Source organism: Antechinus flavipes, chromosome 5, assembly GCF_016432865.1.
Source record: "Antechinus flavipes isolate AdamAnt ecotype Samford, QLD, Australia chromosome 5, AdamAnt_v2, whole genome shotgun sequence".
In the NCBI taxonomy this organism is placed as follows: domain Eukaryota; kingdom Metazoa; phylum Chordata; class Mammalia; order Dasyuromorphia; family Dasyuridae; genus Antechinus; species Antechinus flavipes.
In genome coordinates, this window is record NC_067402.1 from 104,543,217 (window position 1) to 104,560,958 (window position 17,742).

The 17,742-nt window shown below is 33.5% G+C and overlaps 1 protein-coding gene across 7 annotated transcripts in view; it reads right to left on the reverse strand.

Annotated features, from left to right (window-relative positions):
• TRIM24 (tripartite motif containing 24) overlaps window positions 1-17,742 on the reverse strand; it is a 117,949-nt gene that overhangs the window by 11,986 nt on the left and 88,221 nt on the right. For 3 of the 7 annotated variants that reach the window (XM_051961773.1, XM_051961775.1, XM_051961779.1), the window contains 9 exons: window positions 17,028-17,174; window positions 15,710-15,827; window positions 12,883-13,151; window positions 9,700-9,873; window positions 6,231-6,410; window positions 4,641-4,776; window positions 3,053-3,125; window positions 1,802-1,970; window positions 1,046-1,371 (listed from right to left, as the gene is read on the reverse strand). In XM_051961773.1, coding sequence (XP_051817733.1) covers window positions 1,046-1,371; window positions 1,802-1,970; window positions 3,053-3,125; window positions 4,641-4,776; window positions 6,231-6,410; window positions 9,700-9,873; window positions 12,883-13,151; window positions 15,710-15,827; window positions 17,028-17,174 — 1,592 coding nt within the window. The remainder of the gene's footprint in view (window positions 1-1,045; window positions 1,372-1,801; window positions 1,971-3,052; window positions 3,126-4,640; window positions 4,777-6,230; window positions 6,411-9,699; window positions 9,874-12,882; window positions 13,152-15,709; window positions 15,828-17,027; window positions 17,175-17,742) is intronic. The other 4 variants (XM_051961776.1, XM_051961778.1, XM_051961774.1 and 1 more) reach the window with 3 other exon arrangements.

Genomic DNA, 17,742 nt, shown 5'->3' on the forward strand with positions numbered 1-17,742 from the left:
AATCTCATTTATCCTGTAAACATAGCAAAAAAAAAAAAAAACAAAACAAAACAAAACAAAAAAAAAACCAAACGCAGATCTGACCATGTTAATCTGCCTAATCAACTAGCAGTCACAACTCCCTATATCTCCTGCCTTTTTATTAAAATACTAAGCTCCTCTGTTTAAAATCCTTGACAATCTAAATCTAGTTCAACCTGGATTTCTAAGGTCCCCTTCCTCTATAGCCTGGCTATCTTGGTAATCACGATAGATAATATCTGTTCTTCACACTTTTGCATGAAATAAACTCCTTTTCTCACCTACACCATTTGATTAGCCTGCATTAACTTTCTTTTATAAATGCCCTTTTGAAATTGGTTTCTTAGAAGGCACAAATAATGTTCTGAATGTGATATATTACAATCAACATTCTTACATTTTTTGAATGCTTTTAAAAAAAAAATCATGAAAAGATTAATACTATTGTTTTCTTAATTTGTAAACCATCTTTAGCTTTCCTAAATTCTTCTATAAAGACTAACTTGTTAGAAAGTTCTATCGTAAGAGTTCTATTGATAAGAATGGAAAAAATTCAGTTAAAACTAAATATTTTATAAGGATTAAATTAAAATACACATTCAGGAATCATCTCTCTTAGGCATACTCTTTACTCTTAAGAGTAAAATGTAGGTTTTGTGGCAACATTAAATAATGCCTTACTTAAACTTTACACTTACTTAGCTAACAAAGTACTCTAAACAAAACAGGAGAATTAACATTAAGTGAATTAGTTTATTGAAGGAAAAATTAATAAATATGAAAGTATGATGGCAGATCTCTTCTTAAGCATATTTCATAGAATCTAAGTGACTTACTTAGCAAAATCTCTCTTAAAGCTAAAGAAAAATTGTCTTGTTGTGATATCTGATACACTACTGAAAAGTGTTTAAACAGAGGGTTCTCAACATTCAATTTCTGTGACAGATAAGGATTTATAATGTAGACAATTATTTTGGAATCACAGACAGTGAACAACAGTAAGAAAGAAAGACAGACAACTTACCTTGGGAAATTCATCAATGTAGGCACATGACAAGTAAGATGGAACACTTTGGGGCATTTCTCACAGCAAAGGAGTTCTCCTCCATTCTGACACACAGCACACCAGTCTTCATTGGGGTCATCATCTTTTCTACTTTCTCCACCATGAAGGGGTGACTTCTGTGAAGCACCTCCCCATCCAGACTTTGCATTTGAAGGACTTGCCTGAAGTCCTGGTCTATCTCCTGTGCTATCTGGAGCATCTGTTCTTAAAACAGCTTCCTCAGATGTGGCATTATGATTACTGTCCAAGAGCAATGATGTAAGTATGCTTCTGGGAAAGTTGGTCTGCATGGGAAAAGGAACACACACATACACACACACACATACACACACACACACACACACAAATAAAAACAAAAACATATGAAATGGAGTGCTTTTAAAATATTTCCCCCTAGATTACTGTTACTCTGCTTGCCTAATTTTAATCCCTTACCTAGAAAGTATATAAGAATTGAATATGGGGCATACTAGACATTCTATGAATAAGCATGTTTTAAATAATGATTTTATAATAAAATTGGTAAAATTATGTATGGAAAGATTATAAAGTTACAAAGTGTTATTCCTAGTACATACTGATATTGTTACAACAATATTTTTTAAAATCAATGGTGGTGATAGATTTTCCTCTTAATAACTAATATTCTGACTAACAGTTATAAAAATCTCATCCTTCAAACTAAGAACAGTATTCTATGATTTAAATGATTACATTTTGAGATCTAGGTTCTTCATCTGTTTCTTGCTTTACTACAACAATAGGGAAATCATAATTCTCATGTGGGCCACTATTTTCCTGCTTGATTCTGATTGGTTCCAACATAACCACTGGGACTTTGTGTGTAGAATCAGCTCCTGTTGGTTTGCTGGAAGAGCCAGAGCTATAAAAAAAAATAAAAAAAAAAAAAAAAGGAAGAGAAAAAGTCTATATGCCATAAAATTATTTGCAATGTTACAAAAGTAGGAAATCCATAGTATGGGACAATATACAGTTATTTTCTAGATTCACTCCTACCGACTTAACAAATCGAATCTCTCCTCATGGATAAACCAGAAAGATAAACACACCCACCCACAGAGACTATTTTCAAAGTCTGATGGGTAAATTCATGAATGTAGCATTTATATTTAATGTTTTCTGTTCCCAGAGTGCTAATTTAGCAGTTTAACTCCATGACAGGTTAAATAGGTGTCTGTCTGAAGGGTATACAAGAAATTTAACTAATATGTGATCAATGGGTAAAATGTAATTTAAATTTTAAACAAATAACATATGAATGAATTTTTGGAACAAAACCCATGGTTTTGCTTGACCTAAGCAGGGTGCATCAATATCCTCTAGCCTTGCTTTAAAACAAAACAAAACAAAACAAAAAACCAAACAAAATGAAATTGAAACATCAATACAATGAAATACAATAAGAAAATTTAATTTAAATGAAATGTGAAAATCATCAAAACCTTGCTGAAAAAGCATTGAGCTGTTCACTTAATTTTTTGTGGACAGAACTACGTACCAATCTTGCCCACTTTATCTATAACCACTCTTATAGTATAAGGATAAAAGGAAACAGCATTATTTCTGACTAAAGACAAACAGATATTGCCATTTATTCACCACATTTCTATCCATTCAAGTTCATTATTTTTGTCATGACAAAAATTCTGTTCGCTAATATATCTATACTGTTTCCATTTTAAAATACTAGCTTAGCTTCTATTCAATTCATATTATTCTTACTTCATCATTTCCACCCATGATTCCACACTATATGCAAATAGCATTTTTATTTTTAATAATTGAGTATTTTTTGCTTTTTAATAACTACTTAACTTATATTGCAGCTTATAATTATTTACCTCATTATATTCGAAATATATGAAGCAACATGTCTGCAATGCGCTAGAATTCACAAAATTATTACCACCACAAGATATTTATATACTAAAACAGTCAACTTACCTTCCTCTACTTCCAACACTGGAGGCACTAGGTGAGCGAATTGGTGGGTGTACACTAGTCATAGTTACAGGTCCTAAAAATAAACCAAATTATCTGTGTATTTGGGTTTAAAAAAAGAAAAAAAAATGGGCAAATAAAAAACTGAGTGTTATTTGTGTACAAAGGAGCAATGTAGCATAAATGTAAAAAAACCAAGAAAGAGTATGACTTAAAGTGCTAAACTGTGTGATACAGAGAAATAATATAGTTATCTTTTAATCAGAATGGGATTTAAACATACACACACACACACACACACACACACACACATATATATATATATAGGATTCAGAATGATGGAAGGCAAGAGGAAATAACAGTTGTAGGAACAAACATAAGCAAAGATGAAGAAGCATATCATCAAAAGAACACCTAAATAAAAAGCATATTCATTTTAGATAGCTAGCCTAAGGTCTTAGATTTGATCAGAAAGGCAAAAGGAAATCATTAAAGTTTCACGAAGAGGAAGAAGACAATGAAAACCTATTTTAATGAAGAGTATATCTTAATGATGTTGTGTCAAGGAGGCTGACTTTTAACATAAATCCAGAACTAGCATGATGGATGCGTATGCAAAATGAAAGAAAAATTAGAAACAAGCAATGATACTTCATATATCACTATTATGACTAATTAAATCTCCACCCCTCCTCTACTGCTATTGGGATTAAATGATTTGCCCAGGGTCACAACGCCCAAAGTGTTAAGTGTATGAGGCCAAATTTGAACTCAGGCCTCCTGACTTCAAGGCTGATGCTCTATCCACTGCACCACTTAACTGCCCCTGCAACTTTCTAATGACTGGTAAATGATTGCAAAAACAACCCCCCCAAAACAAAACAAAACAAAACAAAAAACATTCCTCCTTTATTTTATTTCTATGTAAAATTTGCTTTTCATAGGGTTATTTGGTCAAAACCAAAGCAAAACAAATCCTATTCTTTATTGCCGTTTTCTGAGAAATTACAAAAGGAAATGGGTTCATGAAATCTCATTAAAATGTACAAATATAGCTAAAAAACACAAAATTCATTAAAATGTGATTTTTTTCATCAATGTACACCCAATAAAATTATATAGACTCTATAACCACAGGCAAATCTTTGTTAATGTATGGAAACCCAGTATATTTTCAGCTTATTTGTGAAAAAGTACTTTCATAGTACATATTAGGGGATAAGACAGTAACATAGGCCTACAGTGTAAACTTAGAGAATAGTAAGGAGAATTCTGGCAATCAGAAAGCATTACTAAACACTCATGTAGACAGGTGGGGAGTGAGGTCCTAACTATAGTGGATTAATAATGAGGACAAGATAATTAAAGTGGGAGACAAACATTTTAACCTCACAAAATTGGATATTGAATACTGAGTAATAAGAAGCTGAACTTATGCTGGAACACCTTATCTAGTTTTGATCTTGAATTCTTAACACCACAATATTTGGCATCAGTGAAATCCCCCCGAGTATTGAATAAAGAGAAGAAAACTTCAAGTTACGAGTAGGTTTAAAAGCTACATACATAAACCAAAACAATTGCAATATACCTGGGAGACCTGGGGATGGTACAGATGAATTTGGTGACTGGACTGTTCTGTTTGAAGGAGGTCGTGGTTGGTTCTGTTCTACACTAGCATCTTTTCTCACAAGATTATCCAGTGCAATAGTACTTGAACAGTCAATCTTGCAACACAAACACAAAAGAGCAATTGTATTTAAGAAATTCTATATTAGCAAATTAGGAACCATTTTAAACTTATCCAAAAATGTATACATGCCCACATCAATCTTATATATAAGCAAAATGCAAGGTTCTGACTCATTAAGAAATACTTCAAATATCTTGATTTCAGTTACTCTCCATCTCTACTTTCTATATGCTAATCTAGAATTGCTGTGACTAAAAATGAATCACAATAGAGCTGAACTACTAAGGACAAATGCTACACTGGGTCATGTGAAGTCTTCCTTGGACAAAGGAAAGTCTATAACTATAACAGGTCACTGAAGATATATCTTAGAAGCTTCTAGTTTAAAAACAAGTATTGGAGCTTCTGGGCTGGAATCATACTGAAAATCATGCCCACATTAGGAAGAAGTACTTATTTGAGCAAAATCTACTACACAACAAGGATCAGTAGGGACTAGATGTTACATGTTTTTTAAGTCTAAGCTTCTAACACACCAGGCTTGATTTTAACTATGTCCCTCCTCCCCCCTTGCCCCACACATGCACACACGCAGCGCTATTCTTCAGATTGTTGCTTTAACACTACATATGGAAAAACAAAGTTTTTGTCTTGATGACTGATAATAGTAATTACTGGCTTTTTCAAGATTCAGAGCTGAAGGACTGATCATTTGCATAAAAAAGCATCCAAACATAATTTCTTCATCCTACAAATAATATTCCTTCTGAGAATATCACAAATAAATAATGAAAAAGCTTAATATGACAATCACAACCTGTCTTAGGTTTTATATTTGCTGTTGAAAATATCTTCACAGAGTGAGAGAAGTGGTTAAAAAAAAACAATTCAACCTGTTACTGTGGTCTGAGACTGCAAAAGAAACAATGAAATCTAACTTATGTATGCCAGGAGTATGGGAATGGCCCATTAAATATCTATAACAACACCTTCTATGTGGTTCAACAAACATGAGCATCTTGGAATGAATGAAGATCCTTTGCTATAGAGTCACTCAGTGGAGTTAAACTTTTAACTTAGCAGAAGGAAAGAAAAATGTTTGCTTCTGCCTATGCTCACAAAAGACATCTTCCTAGCAACTTAAGGAGAATCAAGCCCACAAACTAATGGATATAGGAATGAATAATAGACAGTAATACAATGATTTAATATTTAATAACTTTAGAAAACTTTATACACATCAAAAACAAAAGGAAGTCCTTTTTGGGGGGAAGGTAGGAAAAAGAATGTCTTTTGAAATTGTAAATTCCCACCACAAAACAGAATAAAAATATATAAATTGATTTCATTCCAGCTTTTGACCACTAAAAGAAAATAAAAATCCCTTTATCCCTTTATCAGGGATAAAGAAATATTCCATTCTATTTGTCCTAAACATGTATTTAATACCCAAAACTAAGTCTAACCGAAGTATTCTGATATACTTACATCTGGAAGAGAAGGAAGATTATAGGAACTTCCAACTGGAGAACTAAGATCAATCATAGGTGGTCCAAAAGACTTGGTGTCATATCCAGCTGCACTAGTAATAGTAGGACTAGAAGGAGTAGATGTGGTGCTACTGGCAGTAGAAGGAACAGTTGATGCTGGTCCACTGCTAATCTGCCACTAAAAAGAAAGAATTAACAATTTACCATCATTATCCTATGAATGATTCCCTTGATTCTGGCTAGCAAAATTAACTACAAAGTATATTGTCTTGACATTTTATAATTCGCTAAAAATTAGAAATTAAAGAATAAAAGACAATATAAAATAATGTAAAATTTTGTGGGGAAATTAAAATAAATTGCAAACAACAATTCCCTTTTAGGTTAGTAAGAAAGGAACATAAAAATACTGTAATATTTAAAATGCCATGTAATATGGACTTAAGTAGCAGAGCAAACTACACACACACACACACCCATACAAGTACACAAGAACCAAAGAATAGAAGAACAAGGATTGAAAGGGATAGAGAGAAGAAAGCCCAAAATGTAGGAAAAGCAAATAGGCTAAACTTCTCATGTCTCACCTAAATAAATTTCAAGTTCTCTAGTAGATGCTCTTTAGGACTTTAAATGGCTTTTTGATGTTGATTTTTATTTTAAAGAATTTAGTGTGCACGCTTATCTCCCTTATACCCTTTCCAGTCTGGAAAACTTAGAAAGACATTAAATGAACCCTATTTTTGAAAAGTAATTTTAATTTATTTTGTCTTTATATCACCTGCATCTTCCAAAGCATCCCCTCCCCCACCTTTGCCTCCCAACTAACTTGAAGTCTAAAAAAAGAAGAAAATAAAGAGTTCAGCAAAAACAAATACATAAATTGCTCTATTGAGAAACTTTAATATTACACACTCTTAATCACTGATCTCTCCAAATTATCACAGTAAGGTACTTTGTAAACTCCCTATTTGCAGTTAAGTTTGGTCATTATAATTTCACAGCATTTAATTTATAATGTTTTGCTGTTGGTATTTTTATTCACATAGTAGAAACCTTCACCGAATATATGGTTTTGTTGGTTTTTATCATTATACTTTACACTAGTAAATAATTCTTCCTATAGCTCTATTTCATATGAATTATTTCTTGCAGCATACTAACATTTCATCACTTTTATGTATAATAATTCGCATAGCCATTCTTCAATTAATGTCCATCTTCTTTTGCCCCTCCCCTGCCAATGTTACAATTCTAAATATTTGGGTGTACATAAGGATTTTCTTTTCTGGTACTAATCTCCCTGAACACAGCCCAATGGCCATAATGAGTTTACACATACATATATCTTATCTATCAAACTGTAACAGAACTGACATTTGACAAAAAACCAGAGTTCCTTCCCAACTACAATTCCTCCCTAGCTTTGTGATCTTGAATATGCTACTTAAAGCCCAAATTTCTTTATCTAAGATGTGAATGACAATACTCCTAGATCTGTGATATATAAGTGAAATAATATATCTAGTAATGGTTTTTCAACTGCAATACAAATAAAATGTTTTAATAAAAAAAAATTTTTTTTAAAGTCAATGAAAAATAGAAATGAAAAATGAAAGCACCGAGATGGAATCAAAGGCTCAGGCCAAACAGAAGAATAAATAAGTGAATAAAAATAATGTAATCACAGTTTTAGACATGTAGGACACCTAAGAGGTCATCCAGTACTACTTCTCTGACAGGAGAAAATTGATATCCAGATATATTAAATGACGTATCTAAGATCACAAAAGGAGTTAAAGAAAAAGAACCATATTTTGAACCCAAATGCTATGACTTCAAACCCAACAGAATGACAATAGGTATGTATATAAAATGTGGTCCCAGATATTAGATTTAAGTGACACACAGCTCCCAAAATATAATTTTTTTACTTAAAGCCTACAAAAGTATAAACAAACACACCAGGTTTCTTACTATGTAATAATAAAAAGATTTTTTTTTTTGAAACTATCTTTCCTAGTTATCTTTTCAGTTGCTAACTTTAATTCACAGTATAATTCACTCACATCAAAATGGTCCGTATGTGGGTGACAGACATCAGAGGGATTTATCAATGTAGTTTAAGAATGGATCTGAAAGAAACTTAGGGGACAGCCAACAATTGAGAATGGCTGAACAACTTACGGTGTTAAAATGTGATGGAAATTTTTTGTGTTACAAAGAATGATGAAGGGGATGGTTTCAGAAAAACCTATATTCCATTTACACAAATTGATACAAAGTGAAATGAACAAAATTGGGGAACTTTGTACAGGAGAATAGCAATATTATAATGATGACAAGATATGGCTACTCAGATCAATATATGATGATCCTTTCAAGACAATTCCAACTATGCATAAATATAAATGATATCTGTGTCCAAATAACAGATTGAAGCACTATTTTTTTCCTTTTTCTTTTTGGGGGATGGGTGGAGATAGATGCAAGTAAAGGAAGGAAACATGATCAAGTTCGAAAAGGCTTGCATGATTTTATATGTTATTTCTTTCCTGTTCAATTAGGAGAGGAGGAATGGAGGGAAGGAGACAATTTTAAAATTTAAAAAAAAATGATGCATGCTTGCTGCTGGTATATTCAAGTATAAAGCTCTTAAACTGGGATATGAATGCCACTTAGCTACTACATTTATTTATCTTTTAAATCTCATATCTCAAGACTGCTTTTTAAGAATGATTTTTCTATATTTTTGTGCTATTAAGAAAAGGAATTTCAGAAAACCTGGAAAGAACTATAAGAATTGATGCATAGTGAAGTGAAGAGAGCCAGGAAAACATCGTACATACTAACAGCAACTTTTCATGCATGATAAAGAACATTGAACAACTTAGCTATTCTTAGCAATACAATGATCCAAGATAATCCTAATGGACTAATGATGAAGCATACTACTACTTTATTTTCCCACACTTACTCTCCATTTTTTTCTTTTTTTTTCCTGAGTTGTTTTGAACAAAATGACTTAAGATGGAAATGTTTTATATAGCTGCACAGGTATAACTAATATCTGATTACTTACTGCCTAAAGAAGATGGGGAGGGGAAGCAGGGACAGAATTTGTAACTTTAAATTAAAAAGTTAAAAAAAAAATCAATCCTTCTAAAATTTCTTAGCATTTATTCTTCTGCCTTAAGTGTTCCCTGCCAGATTCTCCAAATCTATTAGAGGTAGTAGTTACAGAACCCTAAATGATAATTATTTATTCTATGCTTGTCCTTATATTATTGGAGAGGTGTGGGAAAAACAAGCTAACCTGAGGGGGGCGAAATTATAAACTTCAAACATAAGGAATCACAGGAATTACAGAGAAATAAAGTAATTTAAAAAAATAGAAATTTAGAAGCATTTCATTAATGATTTTATTTAGGAAAGGGCAGATTATAGTTAAGTAGAAAAAATGATACCTGTTTTATGGCTTGCTGGGCCAAAAATGCCATCTGTAGTGGATTGGGTTTTATTGCTTGCCGTGGTATATTCTGGTTGGGAGGATATCTCAATTGAGGAGGATGAGGAGGGAGAACTGGTCCGTTGGGTTTGGGGTTGTGATTTTGAAAATTTATCAAGCGTGGAGGGGGCTGCTAAAAAAGAAGCATACCAAAAAACAAGTTGTTAATATTTTCTTTAAATGATGCAAAACGGTAGAAAATGCTTAAATCTTTCACTGGAAATCAGAATTTCCAAGAATAAACCCACCATATTAAGAAAAACTTTTATACTGAAGAAACTCCTTCACTTACTTATATGAAATTGGTACAAATCCTGATAGGAGTTATATTTATCTGTTTTTTGGAACATATGAAAACTACGATTCTATAATGAAGTTTTAAACCATTTTTAAACAATTCATTTCTATAATGCTTTAAAGTTTAAAAAGAGTTTTTCTCTCAATCAGAAAAGTAGGGAATACACAAGTTATTTGCCCACATTTGACAGAAAACTGAAAGTTTAAGAGTTTCCACAACTCACCACCTCCACCCCAACCCCTCAGTCTCTGATCAAAGATTCAGCACTCCAGCTGGCTTGACCCAAGCCTCAAGGCTGCTGCTCCTGGCCACCTTTAGGCTCTACTACTATTGGCGCTTCCCCACCTGCCACTCACCCTTTTCTGGAAATAGAAATGCATCCACATACTGCTCCTGGTAAGGCTGTATCAATCACTGGCTCTAATACTCCATTTACTAGCCCTCTGCTTTTGCTGAAAAAGTGTTCTTGGCCTTGGTCACTGCTCCCATTTATGTTTTGCTCTCACTATAAGAATATAAGTTCCTGGAGGACAGGGACCGTCTTGCTTTTTCCATTAGTATCTGTGTACTCAGCATAGGGATCAGCATACAGCAAATGCTTAAAAACAGGCTTCCTTCTTTCCATAAAAATACTAAGTATCAGAGGTAGAATATAAATTGAAGTCTCCTGGATTTAAATTACAATGTTCTTTTCCACTATACTAAGCTGCCTTTCTATATAATTTATACTTTCTTACCATACATTACACCCATGAATACATATTTTTATCTTATCAAGTCTTAGATGTACAAAGATGTGTACCAGTTAATAAGCATTTATGTATTTATTATACGTGTGTGTACACACACACACACAAACACACCCTTTTTAAAAAAAAAACTTTTTTTTTTGGACTGGCAACCTAAATCTGTTTTTGCCTGAAGGACTTAATTTATATAGTTAAGAATTTTATAATGAACTTCATCTCTAACTTTCCCCATCCCTCCCTCATCCCCCCCCCCAAAAACAACAACAACAACAACAACAACAACAACAAAAAATCATGTGAAGTTAAAAGGACAACATATGTATATATGCATATGTTTGGCTGCATTTGTGAGTAGCTCACATGCCATATATGTGTATATATTAAATCTATATTAACTGCTTTTTTCTTATCCATATATTTACTTAAGGATATTAATATAAATTTTGGACTGTCTTTTGTTAATAAACTATTATTCAGGTCTGTTATAAAAAAGGTGAAATCTACTGAACAGGTTATATTTGTTCCTTAATGAGTATAAAAATGGGTTTTAATGCATTTTGTCACATAAAACTAATTTATGCATGAAATAGATTCTTCCATTCTAGCAATGTTGATATTACTGGGTCTTATAAACTTTATGTCTTTTGGTTTGGGGAGTAGACAAGAGCGGGAAGAAAAAGTGGGAGAGAAGAAAAGAGACTATCAGTGTGACACTCCTACACGTATCCTCCAGGCAAAAGCAGAGGGTAAAAGCAATAAATAAGAGATAAGATCCCCAAATATCCCATGTGCCTTTATCCCCAAAGCTAAGGATGAAAAGGTACTGATTTAAAGTTCAATGCCAAACATATATAGATATTTATATAACAATCTGTGCTTATTTATACTTTTAGAAATGGAGGTACGGGGGTGAGGGGGATGGAATGGAAGAAAGGGACTATGGAAAGAACAAACACATTAAAAGATAAAACAATCATATTATGGAGTAGGTAGAGGGATGAAAATTATTATTTGAGTAAATGATAAGTAGATGAATAAGGTGATTTGGGTAAGAGAGTAAAAAAGTAGAGAGGAGGGTAAAAGTAGAGGGAGATAAACTGTGTAATAGAAAAAATTATTTTAAGACAAATTTCTTTTTCCCTCCATCCTCCTACCACCCAAGGAAAAAAAAAAATCAGCAACTTTTATCAGCAATAATGGAAATTCTTGTTATTGCATGAAGACTCCTAGGAATCAACTACTAAAATATCTTAAATTGGGAAATGACAAGAGAAACTCCCTTCTTATTCAGAGGGTCACAAGATTTTTTAACTAAAAATTACTCTAGAGATTCATTCAGTCCAACTACTCCTTGTATATAATAAGATGAAATTAAAGCTCCTACCAGCAATTAAGAAACTTGCCATGGAAGGTCACACAATAAATAAAAGAAGCCACAATTTTTAAGCTCCTCCAAGGCAGCTATTTCTATATAACTGTTATACAAAGAATAGTCAGGAATAGTTAGCCGATGTGTGCAAAAATATCCTTTTGCTAAACAGATCAACCTAAAATGATTTTTTCTAGAATTTTAAAAGTAAAATTTTAAAACAACAACAACCACCACCCAAACACAATTTTTTTTTATTCTACTCTAACAGGAATATTGGTTGAACATGATAGGAAAATGTAGGAGCTCATATCCAAATGCATGCCTATTTCAAGCTGTTGATATTTGTTTTTCACTTTTTGATTCAGGAAGTTGTATTTTAAAAGTATTAGATCTTGATTGAAATGCTTTAAAATGGTCATCAAGTTTTCCTTTAGATTGTATTCCTGATATGACAATTCTAGTTAAAAGCAAATAACCAGACCATTAAATCCAAATAGTGAAAGCAGGGCTAAGAATCAACAGCTCATTTGCAGTAAATTCTCAAATGATTTATAAATCAACATTTTTATTTACTGAAATTTGGTGGGGAGGGGGCACAAGGGAAGGGAGTCTTACCATAGATTGAAAAGAAATGTAGCTCTCTCTTTTTCTCTCTCTTTAAGAGTGGTAACACATTTATACTAGAGGAAGCTAGATTGGGATGGGGCCGACTTCCAAATTTACCTGATGAGAGATGGAAGGCTGCTGGATGGGCCCCTGCATTCTAGGGTTTGGTAACCCCACAGGTGCTGGCCTCCGTTGCACCTGCTGTCTCTGAGCCATTACCTGTTGCTGCATGTGTTGGAGTCGTAATTGAGCTAGGCTGATCTGTGTTGGAAACTTGGATAATTGGTTTGAAGATAAGCCACCTGGTGGCTGTGAATTCTGTTCCACCACAGGACTCTGCTTAGGCATATGTGGCTGGCTCTCTTTATCCTCGATTACTAAAGAACCTGATTAAAAAGAAAGCCAAATTAAATATTTTTTCTGAATACTAAAATTGAATTTTAAAATCTAAATAGCAATCGCATGAAATAATACTAAAGTCATTTTCGTGACAAGTATTAAGCCATCTCCATCAATGCATTCTCTACAGGATCATCCCATCCTTTCTGATCTGTTCATCTAATAAGTCAGACACTCACCTGTTAGTGGATGTTAACTTTTACTTTTTATTTATTTTTTATCCATCTTAATTTCAAAAATGTTGCTCTCAGCACAAGTTCTTATTCTTACTTTTTGAACTATTAAATATCCAGCAAGACTAAAGCCTCTTCTCATTTTCTCTTTTTTTAATAAACTAACATTAGCAGGTAAAGTCTGATTACTCATATGGATTCTTTCTCTCTGAAATTACTGTTCTGCTCTGATTCATTCACTATCACTAGGATAACCATTACATCTATTGTATTAAAACTCTTGAGGAGCGAGATATAGGATTCCATTCCCATCTATCTCCATCTTTTAATTGTCCACATAAAATTTTTTCTTTACAATGCACAAATTTGCATTCCCCCCTCCCTAATAAAGATTAACGTTACAAAGAGAATTCAAATCAATGTAATCAAAAAAATTGTAACCACTAGATGTAAACTAGATTATAATTTGGTGGACAAGCTGAATGAGAAGGCTGGTAGAAGTATTAACATTTTGAATGATCACCTGTCAGGAATTGCGGCAAGGTAGGTTATACACTGACCTGTTTAAAATAATCTCTGATTTTCATCTGAGAGAGCCAATAATCGAGCCAATTTCATCTTCATTTTACACCTAGGTTATTGCAGTAGTCTCCTAAATTGCCCCACTGAGATTTCAAATCTCAGTTTTTCTGTTTGGAGTTCAGTTTCTTCCCAATCTTACATTTGTTGCTATATTCTCAGACACCTAAGAGAAGTAGCAGTATACAAAGCCTATAATGTCTTTTAATATGCCATTCTCTCAACCTCGGACGCCATCATCATGTTCATAATTTCCTTTAAAATACATCTCTTCTAGGAGGCATTTGCTGAGCAATCCCAATCTATCACCCCCTCAGCACCTTAGAGTAATATAAATATATCTGCAGATATAATCTGATGAATAATTGGGTGAAAGTGATTCAGTTATGTATAAATGTGAGAAAGAGAACATTTTAAGGCTTTTAACCAGGAAGTCATGAAGGTCCAATGGGTCAGTGGAGAGATTTCCATCTGAATGGAAAAAAAAAAAATCTAATAAATGATAGACGGGTTTATTTCCTTTATAATCATTTCATTTTATGCATTTCAAAACATTACTCTAAGGAGGGTATGATGGTATACCCGTGTAATCCCAATTACCAGAGAAGTTGAGATTGGTGGACAGTTAGAGCACTGAAGTTTTAAGCTGCAATGGATTACTGATCAGATGTCCACACTAAGTCTACAAGTGGAGAGGGCTATCACGCTGCCTGAAGAGGGCTGAACAGACCCAGATCAGAAAGCAAGTCAAAGGTCCCATACCAATTAATAGTGGTGATGGGGCCCAGTAGTGGCTGATGAACTTGCAGCCTGAGTAAGATAAAGGTGGGAAGGGAGGGGAGAGGGAGAGACAGAGGGGGAAAAAATAGAGGGGAAAAAGGGAGGAAGGGGGAAAAGAGGAGAGAAAGGAGGGAAAGAGACAAAAATCGAAAAATCCCATCTTATTTTGAAAAACACAGTTCATAGTCTTCACCAGACTGCCAGAAGTCAAGGCCACCAAAAATGGATAAGAATCTTTGGTTTAAGTTAATGTTTCTATGACTGCATCAATCTGTATCTAAAGTCAGAAATATCCCCAAAAAAGACATTTCACTTCCCTCTTCCACCCCCCTTCCCAGCAATTGGTATATGTAAAGGAATATATAGAGAAGTGCTGAATGAACATTTACACTGAACAGAGGTCTTTATTCTGAGGTACCTTAATCTTAAAACCTTTTTTGTATATTCCCTTCAATTTTAAGAGACTATTGTCTGTCAAAAGATCATCTCTTTCTTTTGTCCCTAATAATTTTGCCAGCATTTATCCTCTAGCCATATTTTTCTTCTCTATCAGGTTTCAGGGTGTGACATTTTTTGCTCTGAAGACAATTCTACCAATGAAGTATCTGTTCAGAATACTAGCCCTAAATCAGAGGTTTTAAATCTAAACCCTGTAAAATCGCACATTTGCGTGCATGTGTAAAATATTTTAAAAACGATTTCAGCACAACCTTTACTTTATGATGAATTTATTTTTATAGAGTGCATTTAAGCAATTATTCTGAGAAGCATTCCATAAGTTTCAGAATGCCACAGGGATCAGTGAGTGAAAATGGTTAAAAATTATTGCTGTAAATGCTAGGGAGCAAAGCATTCCAACTAGAGAGGTGGATTATCTTCAAGAATTGTGAGATCATACAAATAAAACATTTCAAATATGTAGATGAATAAGATTATTCAGAGGGAAATTATTTTGGATAGCATGTCAGCTAAATAGTGGCAGATAAAGCAGCAGATATACAGGAATACCCTACCTAAATTGAAAATATTTTGAGCCCAAAAGCTAGGATCACAGTGAAATTGAATGGTGTTATTAGTCACGGGTGAAGCATCACATCTGGCTCGAAGAAGATGCCGTAATCGATACGTGATCTAGACAAGAAATATAAAAACATGGAATGTTAATAGTCAGCAAACACAAAGAATTTTTGTGAACTTTTTTTAATCTTCACATAACAATGATGAAAGAAACTTACGTTTTAAGAGACGTATACACAAAACTTTGCCATACTCAATTTTAATCACTCAAAATATGTATTGAAATCAACTACATGGATGGAAAAGTACTACTGCAAGTAACAGCTGGAGTGAGTGCTTTTCTAAGTTAAGAACTTCCCAGATATAAAGAAAACTGACCCAGCACTTGAAAAAATATTATAAACATAATACATATTCAGAAATCCAAGAGTAATTATCTTAACTGTCCATTCAAAGTCTTAATGTATCCACAGTAAATCTGGGGAACAAACATAATTCAAATTCCAGAAATTGGCTGAGTGAAGAGCAAATAATGGTTTAAGAACTTTATGAAAAAATCCCCAATTTCAAATAGACATTAAAAAAAAAAACTTTGGTAAAAAGTGAAACCTAAATTTTTGAAGATAAATGACAAAAGCATATTTTACAAAATCTGGCACTACTATTTCTACCTATCAAAATCCCATCCCTCTAATTCCACTTAAAGTTTTCTTAAGCACCAATTGAGGTTTACAAATGACATTATACTAAGTGATTCTGTAGTTATAGAGTTTGTCTGTCCTAGATGAGCCCATCTTTCAACCCTTATAGGAGTTAAATCTTTATATTATAGACCACTATGAAAGTGGCAGAAATAAGAAGTTGGCCATGTAGTACCTAAGAGTGAAATCTCACCCTTGTAGCATAGCAGTTGTAAGAGAATTATTCCACAAACAAGATAAGCAGATGAAGAAATGGAGATGGGAGCCAAGTGTGAATGGAAACACAGTGAAATTATATAAATAGATATATAGAAAATATAAAATCAATCATTTCTCTATACTAATTGAAAAGGCATATATAATAACAATTAAAATTTTAAAACAAATTTAAGTCTCACCTACAGCTATAAAGAACGTTGTGTTAAGGAAATAAAGATAGGAAAAACGTAGGTAGTAATATAAGTTTCTCACCTATAAAATACATGTCTGCCAAGAGAGAATTATAACTGATAAAAAATTTTCTAGTTTTTGTGCATTCTGACCATTTCACTAGTTTAATCTATCACATTACTGAATACCAAAATTTTAAACATGAAAAGCCAAAAACTCTTACCAGACGCTTGCTGTAGAGTAGTGCTGTGCTACTGCCACTTGAAACTGCCCATTTGGAAAAATGCATGACATGTTCCAACTGTTTCGAAAGTCCTGCCACTTCTTGCTGCTGCTGCATAAGTTTCATGCGGTGGTCCTTTGCAAGACTCTGAAACCAAGGAAATAATTCTGAGTTCCTACCTCCCATTAATGCTCTTCAATACTCTTCATCCTCACATGATTGAGGCCTAAGCACCTAGTTAAGGATAGTCAATATATCCTTAACAGTAACCCAATTCTGCCATTTCATTCTACCCTCCCTTCTCCCTTTACATGAGCTAGTATACTGGAAAGATGAAAAGGTAATCATTATCCTAACCAAGTTTGACCCTAGGAACAGGTCAAAGAAGACTCTTAATGCAAAGGAGTTCTTTTGTGCATCATTTGGTGAACCCTAGAGAGAGAAGATCTCAAACACATACAGGGGTGACTCTGGCTAAGCTCAAGAATTATTTTCAAGATGAAAAACAAAGCAAAGTCTAATTCAAGTGCCTTTATCCTAAGTAGGGAAACAATTGGAGCTTTTGTTGTTAGGCTATTAATTAAGTGCTGATCTTAAATAAAAAAGTTAACAGGTCCTGGCTTCTTACTGGCTTTAAGAATATTGCAATCTGCTTTTCTTCCTAAATCTTGAGATCAAATCTCCATATCTGCAGACTTTGGCTTCATCTTTGTAG